Source organism: Parus major, chromosome 8 (genome assembly GCF_001522545.3).
Source record: "Parus major isolate Abel chromosome 8, Parus_major1.1, whole genome shotgun sequence".
Classification (NCBI taxonomy): domain Eukaryota; kingdom Metazoa; phylum Chordata; class Aves; order Passeriformes; family Paridae; genus Parus; species Parus major.
Window position 1 is genome coordinate 2321241 of NC_031777.1, and position 10319 is coordinate 2331559.

General features: G+C 57.2%; 1 protein-coding gene across 1 annotated transcript; it reads right to left on the minus strand.

The window, feature by feature from the left end:
- Nucleotides 1–408: 408 nt before the first annotated feature.
- On the minus strand, nucleotides 409–1867 carry IER5 (immediate early response 5). Its single transcript, XM_015635592.3, has one exon. The coding sequence runs from the start codon at nucleotides 1723–1725 to the stop codon at nucleotides 1018–1020; it is 708 nt and encodes a 235-aa protein (XP_015491078.1). The 5' UTR covers nucleotides 1726–1867; the 3' UTR covers nucleotides 409–1017.
- Between the last annotated feature and the right edge of the window lie 8452 nt (nucleotides 1868–10319).

The window sequence follows — 10319 nt, forward strand, 5'->3', positions numbered from 1 at the left end:
AAGCAGGCAATGCCGGAGGCCGGTGCTCAGCCCAGCTGTGCCACAGGCCCGGCCAGACTGCACCCAGCTGCTCCTCTGGGATTTAGCAACCTCTTTCCACCCACAGACAGTGACTTTGCACATTAGGTACTTTCAGAGCAAGACCTCAAATGCCACAGCAGCTCCAGCCCCGAGAAGAGGCTGTAGCAAGAAGAGCAGCGGGAGCACCTGGAAGATCCTGGGAAGAACTCCAGGCACCCTGGCATAAGTTCCCTTTCTTCCCCAGCTCCCAGAAGAGCTGGACTCCAACCCACCCCAAGCCTCTGGCGAGGCTGGGTGGATCCAGCCACAGACATGCAGAACCACACCCGGCTGCTGCCTGCCCTCCTCCCCCTCGAGCCAGCGGGGCACAAACAGGAACTAGGCTCATACAGTTGAAAATATTTAATACGTGTTGTACACGTAGAAATTACATTTTATACAAAACATGATACATCACTGAAGGAGAACACTGTACAAAATTCCCTACGGGAGCCCCAAGCCTTTATACAACAAAGACCGGGAGTTACCAAGCCTAACAAACAGGCTCAAGGACTTTCCGTCAGAGCGTCTGTAAACTTCGTTCCTCTCTCAATAAACACTTTTAAAAAGCACCATGTAATAGTTCTGACCTAAACCTTTCCAAAATAGACTTTATTTAATAAACTTAATACTTTCCAAGCTTAAAATATCACCCGCCGGGGGCGCCCCCGGGGTCGGCGGCAGCCGAGGAGCCTCCCCCGGGCGCCGTGGAGGGCGGCGGCTCTGCCGGGAAGGGGAATTCCGGGAGGGCAGGGCCGGGGGCGCTCCTAGGGCGGGTGCCGGCAGCCGGGACCCGGCGGGGAACGAGCAAGCGCTGCCGCTGCTGCCCCGCGGTCCCTGCCGTGCTGCGGCGCAGGGCGCCGGGTCTGGCCGGCGCCGGAGCCCCGCGGCGCTCGCTGGGTGTCACCTCCGGTCCCCCCAGCCCGCGGCGGGGAGCCAGTCTCTGCGGCCGGAACATCAGAAGGCCACGATGGCCGTGCTCCAGGGGTTGAGGGTCCGCAGCACGGGCTCGTCGCAGCAGATCTGTCCCGGCTCCGCCGCCTCGGCGGGCGCCGTGCCCGCCGCCGCCTCGCCGCCGTCCAGAGGCGGCCGCCGCCGGCCCTTGGGCTCCTTGCTGAGCAGTCCCGAGAAGCTGGAGCCGAAGATGCTGATGAGGCTGGCCACGTTGCCCGTCTCCATGTCCTCCTGCTCGCCCGGCGGCGAAGGTGGTGGTGGTGGCGGCAGCGGCGGCGGCTCCTCTTCCTCGCGGCGGGGCTTCTTCACCGGCGAGCCCGCCTGGCCGCGTTCTCCGGCGCTCCGTTTGCGGGGACAGTGCGGCGGCGGGGGGGCCCCGGCGCAACCCCCGCGGTTCTCGCCGCAGCAACAGCGCCGCGGCCGGGGGCCCTGGCAGTCCCTCCCCGCCTCGTCCTGCGGGGGCGGCGGCGGTTCCTCGGCCGCCCAGGCGGCGGTGCGGGGCGGCGGCTCCTCCTCGGGGTGGCCGGCGGCCGCGGGGGGCGGCTCGGGAGGGCAGCCCGGCTCGCTCAGGTAGACCTGCCGGGCGCTGCGCAGCACCAGCGACACCAGGAGGTTCTTGTGCAGCTTCAGGCCGCCGCGCTGGCCCCGCGCGCTGTAGATCTTGCCTAGGGAGATGCTGACGATGCGATGAGCCTCCAGCTTGAACTCCATGGGGGAAAACCGGTGGGCGAAGGGCGAGGAAAAAAAAAATAGAATTTAAAAAAAAAATACGCTCCGGGCCGAGGGGAGGAAACCCGCGCCTCACCCCAGCTCCTCACGCCGCCCCTTCGCGCCGCAGACTGAGCGAGCCCACGCGCCCGCCCGCCTTTTATACCGCCCCCGCCTCAGCCAATCAGGGCGCGCCGCCGGCCGCTCCAACCGCCGGCTGGCCCCCGCGCGCGCGCACCGGCCAATGGCGGCGCAGGGCAGCGCGTTCGAAAGCTCGCCCCGCGGAGACGGCTCTTAAAGCGGCAATGCCAGCGAGCCGCGCAGGGTGGGGCCCACCGCGGCACCCCCGCTTCGCTGCACCCCACGTGGGCAGGTTTGGCCAAAGCCACGGGAACGTTCCTCGGGGAGAAAATAAAATAATAAAAGCCGAATAAAGCAAATGAAACCGAGGGCAGGCTCCGTTTTGTCAGGTTGGGGATGTTTCCCGTAATTTCAGCCGCTGTCTCTGGTATCTCATCGTGTTAGAGAAGGAGCTGCTGGTGGTGTTGGCTGGAGGGCGAAGCGTGTCTTTGAGGATTTCAAGGAAAATGTGCCCTGACGTGGAGCAGAAAGCCGTGCTTGCCCAGCTGCCAGGCGGAATTCTGCTCCAGGGGTCTGGCAGTGAAGCTCACAGAAAGCCCAGGGCAGAGAGGAGGATCCACGGCAGGGTTTGGGAAGGGCTACAGGGGAGGACAACGGGGGCATCTCCACGCGTGATGGGGACCGTGGCAAACTGCAGCGCTTTGTTTGTTTTGTTGGGAACTGAAACCTCGCTTGGCTCTAGTTGTGAAAGCTGGGGGCAGGATCAGCCAGGTGGCTGGGGGACACAGGGGACAACACAGTCACCCCCAGACACAACTCCAGGCACCAGGGAAACCTCCAGGAAAGCTTGGAGAGCGTTTCAGAGCTCGGAGTGCCGACCCACCTCCTTCCACCGAGGATTAACCACCATTTGCAAGCAGAAAAGAAGTGAAAGGGCCTAAAATTAAGGAAGTTCAACATGCTGCCCCAGAGTATGAGTTTCCACTCCCAGCTGACACATAACAACTTGCTTCCATCCCTTTTTTCTCAGGGGCTGAATCCACAGAGTCCCCCAAAGGAAAGCCACAGGCTGTCACGATGTTTTGTTGGCAGGACCTGTTATCATGTCCTGCCATTCTGGAAGGACCAAAAGGGTGGCTGCTCACAAAGGTAACAAAAATTTAAAAAAAAACCACAAAACACAACCAAAAAATGTATGTTTTCCTACTGGTCAAACACAGATGGAAAACCTCAAATGCCATTCTCTGGGTGTTGGACACAACATGTCAGCCTGGGTGTTGACATCTCAAAACACCCACCCCTCCTGCACCAAACCTCCCGTGCTCCATCTGATGTGACCCGACTGGGGCATGCTCAGCCACACAGCCAAAACACTGGCCAAAACAGCCAGGCCCAGCTTCCCCCACAGACAAAAAGTCCCACAGGCTAAAGGTCCCAGCTTAGCCCACACCAGGGAGAGCCTGTCCTGGCCGCAGGGAGCGGGGCTGTCCCCTCCACACCCGGCGTGGGAGGCCGGAGGGACGCCAGCTCCAGCAGTGGGAACCGAGGCTTTCCAGACCCGCCAAACCTGCTCCCCGCACCTCGGAGGGCCAGCAACACCCTGTCCTAAGCCCTGGGGTCAGCCTAACCAGCCAGGGCAGGTCTGGCTCACATGCCTGGGATCACAGTCACCAGCCGGTCTGCCCACCACCGGTGTCCCCTCGGTGGCACAGAGCTGGCTGTGCCCCTGGAAAATGCATCACCAGCTCCGAGACTGCTGTTTGCGGGATCTGGGCACTTGCATCATCAGCAGAGGTATCCTGTGTCAGAAAGTCAGATTTGATACATCTCAGGTGGGCATATCCCGATTCAGGGATAAAAAGCAGCAGTGCAAAGTCATCACACCAGCTGGAAAAAGCCTGAGGCAGGTGGAGGAGGCACAGCGTGGGAGCTCTGTGGGGTGAAGATGCCTGGGTGCGAGCAGACTGACCTGTTCTGCCGCTCACCACCTCACCCCGATGGCATGAGGCACCATTTCTCTCCAGTCACTGCCTTTTGGCTGCTGGGAATAGGCAGGCCAGCAGGCTCTGGCCAGGGATTAGCAGGATGGGGATGGGGACTGAGTGACCCCTCATCCCTCTTAGTTCTCAGACCAGCAGGGAGGAGCAGAGGTGCAGAACGTCTGGCAGCAGAGCCTGTACCCAGCACCACGAGTTTCACCCACCAGCACCACGCCGGGTGTCAGGCACCACCACCAGCACCTTATTCCCAGGGCACCAAAGCCCTGCCTCGACATCTGCGTGCTCTCGGCTGCCTTTGCAGAGCTGGGGAGGGATGCAGGGCAGAGGACGAGCAGCAGCTCGGGCAGGAGCAGCGCCGGCAGCCGGTTGAAGCCAGGCAGTATTTTGGTGGCAGCCCTGCCGCTCCCTCCCAGGCTGATGTCATGCTTTAGTAACTTTGAGGCAGAGTCACATGGCAGCTTCTGAGGTCAGCGGCTGGGGTGGCTTTGTCTGCCTTCCTTGTGCCTTGCCCCGGGCTCCTGCCCGCTCCCGGAGCGGCCCCGCTGGCGGTGACCCCGCCGGGGCTGCCCTGGGAGCCCGGCAACCTCCGGATCGCCACGGCTCGGCATTCCCGGGATTCCCACAGCCTGGCATCCCGGAGAGCTGGATACAGCCGCTGTCCTTCCCTCTGCCCGCGGGAGGGACATTGCCCCCCATCCCTGCGGGTCAAGGGGGGATACAGGAGGAGGAGGAGGAGGAGGGAAAGGGTGTGACCGGGCGCTCTAATCTCCTCATGTGATCCAACGGGGCTGGAAGGGGTTTGACGAACAATTAACAATCCTCCGGCTCAGCTGCTGTTTCCCGAAATAGCTCTGGCAGCAGCAGCAGGAGGAGGAGGAGGAAGGGGAGGAAGGGGGCGGCCGGGCTGGCTGGCAGACAAAGGTGGCCTCGGCACGGCGGCGAGGAGGCAGCCCCGGAGGCCCACCTGGAAAGGAAAACAATGCGACATAAAAGCAGCTGGAGGGAGGAAGCAGCTTGTGGTACAGCTAATAATCGCAGAGGGCTGCTCACACACCACCGGCTTTTTTGGAAGCGTTTCAATTCGCCCTCGCCGCCGAGCAGAGGAGGTCGGCGCCGGGATGCTCGCTGGGGGTTCGTGCGGTCGCGGCTGGGCCGGGGATGCTCGGCAGCCTCCCGAGCCTGGCTGAGCCCCGACCCGTCCCATCCCGGCCATCTGGCTCCCAGCACGGCCACCCCGACCTGCGGGATGAGGATGTGGTTAGAGAGATCCTGTTCCGACAGCGGCGCCTGTCCCCATCCTCAGCCCCTCCCCGCCGGCTCCTCGCTGTCACCAAATGTGCGGCCCAGGCCCCTGGGGGAAGGCAGATGCAGTAAAGAGGTGGAAAACCCTCCGGTTAGGATGGACGGTGAAATTAGCACCCTGAAGTCCTCCATCACCGGCTGTCCCGGTGCCGCATCGATGCCTCTCTCTTCGGACCAGGATTCATGAGTTAGAGCCTTCCTGAGAGGAGAATGGGAACAAATCAATCAAAAACCCCTCACCACCAGCGGGGCTGAGGCAAAAGCCTTCACACCAACAGCTGCCTGGAGCAAAAACAGAACTTGAGGACAGCCAAAGCTCCAGGGAGATGCAGGCACGTCCCCAGGGATTGCGTAAACGAAACAGGACAGGGAGGAACATTTCCAAATGGGAATCTATCCACAGCTTGAGTTCATTTCTAGATGGGAATAAACATCTAAATTGCGAGGCACCCATGCAGAGCTCAGGAGGAAGAGGAAGAAGGTTGTCTGGGGTTGGGTTTTTTCCCAGAAAAATCAATGATTCACATGGATGCGGTCTGGACCTGCCACAATCGGATATTGGTAACTAATCCCCCAGGGTTCCCAACTGCTGTGCTTTATCCTTGCTTGGAGATAAGGTCAGAAGAGCTGGGAAACATCCCAAAACACAGCCCAGAGAGCCAGACGCTAATCGCTGATGAATGGAAGCCAAACACAAGCGAAACAAATACAAACAAATCAATAGAGACCTAAACCCAAAGGAGAGGAAGCAGCTCCCTCGGCTTCTGAGAGCGCTGAGACACCCGCCCCAAAACCGCAGAGAGGTGTGAACCTGTAGCTAGAAAGCAAAGGGGTTTTCCAAGGTGTTAAAAGCCCCTTCCCATGGCAGAGATTAAAATGCTGATATCCCAGGCAGGCAGCACTCTCTCCTACACTTTTTTTTTTCACCAGCGGTCTGGGATTCCCCCTTCTCCCCCTACACAAATGATTTAAAATTTCCCTTTCTTCCCTCTGAGCCACTGGCTTGGGATTTCCCTCTCCTCCCCTGGAGAACAGTGACCTGTCCCCCTGCCCATCAGATATTCTGCTACTCCTCCAGCAACCTCTCCAAACACAAAGAGGGGGTGGAAAAAAAAAAAATCTCAGCTATCAGCTTCTTCAGGCAGCTGTTTCCCTTGGAAAAAAATGTGACCCCACATCTTTCAGTGTGTTATGGCACTGGTTTGGGTTTCCTGGGGAAAAAATGCATTTATTTGTCTGGGGTTTCCTATCAGACAACCCTTCTATTGTAGTCCACTTTCCTGTATGGGTTTTTTTCCTTCTCTGATATGCCTGCAATGGGTCCTGTGCCACTTCCAAAGGTTGCCTTGTGTCCAGGGCATAAAGAAGCAGGACAGCCCTGGGATGCAGCCATGCAAAGCCCATGTTTTTCCACTGGAGTGATTTTTCTCCCCAGCAAACCCTGAGCTAAAGCCGGCAGCAGCCTCGGTGGCTGGGTCTAAACATCTCCAATTAATCACGGGAACTCCTCACGGAGCTCGGCAATCCGCAGGGCCCTTCGTCAGCCCAAAGGAGTCTCAGCCTAATTATTTTTCCCCCTCCCTCTCCCTGGATCTCAATGTCACCTTCCTCGTAGCCATGGGGCAAATGACAACCGTGGTCCCTGAGTGCAGATGTGTCCTCGGTGCGACTGCTTCCCGCTTAGGCGGGATGGGGAGGTGGCACAGGGATGCTCCCGAGCCATGGAGCTGCCTGCTCTGCTTCCAGCTCCCCCAGGGCCACCGGGGACCTTGGGACTTGCCAGAAAATCACACCACGGAGTAGCAGCCACCACTGAGAGCAGCAAGGGCAGAACAGATCCTCTGCAAGGGCAGAGCAGATCCTCTCTGTGTCAAATCCCTCCTCCCAGCAAGGAAAACTGTGAAATGAAACATCTGTGCCTGCCAGCAGACGCTGACTGCCTCCATTCCCGCTGATCTCTGCCCCTTCCCTCTTGAAAGGCCTTTCCTTCAACCACCTTGTCCTTCTCGTGGTTTGTGGGGAGCCTGGAGCCCAGAGAGAGCATCCATGGAATGCTCCAACAGGAATAACGAGGAAGTTTTTAGGGTTTAAAGGCTGCCTAGGAAAATTCCTTCTTTTTTCACCCATAACAAGGACCCCAGCAGTCCAGCACCTCGGTGCTTCTGCAATTTAACAATCTCCTTTTGGATCCATGTAAAATCTCAGCATCCCTGGCATCCCAGAGCAGGCAATCCCAGCGATTCATCCTGCAGAAAGCAATGCTGCCTTTCCTCAATTTCATTTCCCCCATTTCATTCACCAGAACACAGAATATTGAGCTCCAGACCAGTGTTTTGTCTCATCATCCCAGCCTTAATCCTCTTAAAACCACCACTGAAAATTTTCAACTATCACTGAAAATGAAAATGAGGAGGAAAACCACCAAAGCATCTGAAAGCCTTGACGGGCTTCTTCATTTAGCTGTAAAACCTTCTCAGGGGTGGGGAGGGGAAAGCCCCCTCTACTTTTATAAACCCAAACTCAAACCAATCCAGCTTTTCCCTGAGAAGAAAAGGCACTTCTTGCACACCAAATGCACATTCTTTGCACCAGGCTAGAAGGAATCACACACACCCCCGTGCATGTAGACACATGCCAAGAAGATTTTCCTGATAAAAGTTCCAGGGAGCTCAGCTCTTCCCTGTAGACAGCTGGGATTCTGATGAGTTGGCACTTTTCACAGTGCAGAAATGTTTCATCAGATCTTTCCTGACCAGTTCTGCAGCTGTGTGCTCTGCACCCAGCGCTCCTCTCCCAGCGGGAATCGCTTAGCTGAGCACGCTGAAGAACTCCCAAAAAATTCCTCGCTGCCTCCAAGCCCCAAATCAGGGCTTCCCATATGGAACAGCAAAAAATACAACCTTGTTCTAAAATATACAAACTGCAGCATGGTTGGAGTGGCTTTCAGGTGAAAATCTAAATTATTTACTACATCACTTCAATTAATTTCTAGCATCAAAGACCAGGCAGTCTCTTTTATCCCTTGAAAGTTTACAACTTCCCTAGATTTTGGTAAAACTCTTTATTTTCAGCCCTCAATGGCTCTCTGAAGCTTTACACTTTTTTGCAAATGGACTCAACGCTCTTAGGTATTTTCCAACCTAAATGATTCTGTAAAAAATAATAAATAAACAAAAATTCAAACAAATTAATAAAGTGTTCACAGAATTTATTGAAGGATTTCTGAAATCCCTGGCTAGTAATTCTAAGAGGCTACAGGACATTTTCCATTCCCAGTGCAGCAAAGGTTTCAGGCACAGGTGGAAGTCACAGGAGGATCATGAGGTTTTTAGGGAGCACAAGGTCTTTGTGGGACAGGGAGAGACAAACTGGACCAGCAACTCCTTGGAACTCTGTTCCTGGAGGGAACCTCCCATGCTAAGCACAGATTTGGCAAGGACACCCCAAATCCTGCCGGCGTGGGAAAGTCATCCCAAATTCAGCAAGGAAGGGACGGCAAATGCCAGCCCTAAAGCTGCCACCTGTTGTTCCACTCCTGGCATGGGGCTGGCCGGAGCAGGGGGTGGATTTCTCACCCCAAGAAGTGCAGAAACCGGTTCAGCGTGTGCCACAGCCTTCCCAGCCCAGGGTGAGTGTGAGGAAAGCTGCTGGCATTGCAAAAGCCGGGTATCCCGTTCCCATGCTGAGGAGGCAGCTCTGCAGATGGGGTTTGTTCCCCTTCCCTGCCTCTGCTCGGGATGCTGGACCCTTTGGGAAGCGCAGGCCAGGATGTGCTCTTTGGTTAAAATTTGGGGGATTCCTCCTGGCCAAGCCTCTGCAAAATCAACCCACGTGGGAGAGAGGCAGGGACATCCCTCTGCTGCTTTCTCAGAGCTCTGCACGCATCATCCCCCTCCTGCCAGCTGCTGCAAGCCCAGGGCTACCTGTGCTCAGCTACTAAAGAGCCCAGAGATTTCAGAGAGGTGGGAATGAGGGCAGAAGGGATCCTCAGCCGGGAATGGACAACATCCAAGGCACACAGAGCTGTTCTCACCCCACACAAGGCAGGAGGAAGGAAGCGGTGCCTGTGCCTTGCCGGGGCAGGAAGGGCAGCAGGAGCCGAGCAGACTGCCTGTCGCTCCCTCCTGCTTCCTCCCACTCCTGCTGGGAACTCTGCCTGCCTGAGCTGCTCCTGTGGCATTGACACAGCCCCACAGCGCCAAGGTTTGTGTTTCAGTCCAGGAATCCGGGTGATGGGAGGCCAGCTGGCTGCTTTATATGAGGTTTTAAAGACTGCAAATCCTGTGAGAAGGCAAGAGTTTACTGTCATGGGTATAAAGCACAAAATTTCTTCTACACAGAAGGGTCTGACGTGAACAATGCTGCTGCTAACTGCAGGTGTGTGAGGAGATGGTGCTTGAACTCCTTACCTCACTTCCTCTCTTCACTGAGGAGTTCTCAGTGCTTTAGTTCTCTAGTTTAGAGCTTTTAGTTCTCTAAAATAACAAATTAGTACCTTGAATCCAGGTAACACAAGGAATGGGACATACACCACCTTCTGCATGGTCTTGCTGGTGGTGCTGAGCACCGTGGGCCACGGTGGGAAGGCATTACAGGGGAAGATGTAACCACCCCTGTCATTATAGGGCTGCTGAGAGCAGGGCATTGGGGTGGGCGATCCTGCATCTCTGTTTAGCCCAGGTGAGACCACATTTGGAGCGCTGTGGGCTCTAAAGAAGGGGTGCCAAGAAGATGGAGCCACACTCTGCTCGGTGGTGCCAACCAGCAGGACATGGGAGGCAAGGGGCAGGAACAGATGGACGGAAGTTCCACCTGAAAACAAGGAACTTTTCCACTGTACGAGTGGCCAGGCAGGGGCACAGATTGCCCAGAGGGGTCGCGGAGTCTCCCTCCCTGGAGATATCCCAGACCCGTCTGACCACAGCCCTGCGCCATGTGCTCTGGGATGAGAAGGGAGGTGGCACCAGGAGACTCGCCGTGCTCCCTTCCGACCTGACCCATCCTGTGTGTGATTCAGCGGGTGAGAGGGACACCGGGATGCCCAGCGCTGCGGGAAGAGCTGCCCGAGCTTCCCTGGAAGAGCCGGGACAGCGCCCACACCCCTCAGCGCGCCCCGCCGCCGCCATGCTGGCATGACGTCACCCGGTCACGCCCCCTCCTGGCGCGCGGAGGGGGCGTGGCCGGCGGAGGGCGCTGTTGGGGGCGTGGCCTGTT

Coding starts and splice junctions, on each gene's coding strand:
- IER5 (XM_015635592.3), bottom strand. CDS start 1,725: ATGGAGTTCAAGCTGGAGGCTCATCGCATCGTCAGCATCTCCCTAGGC.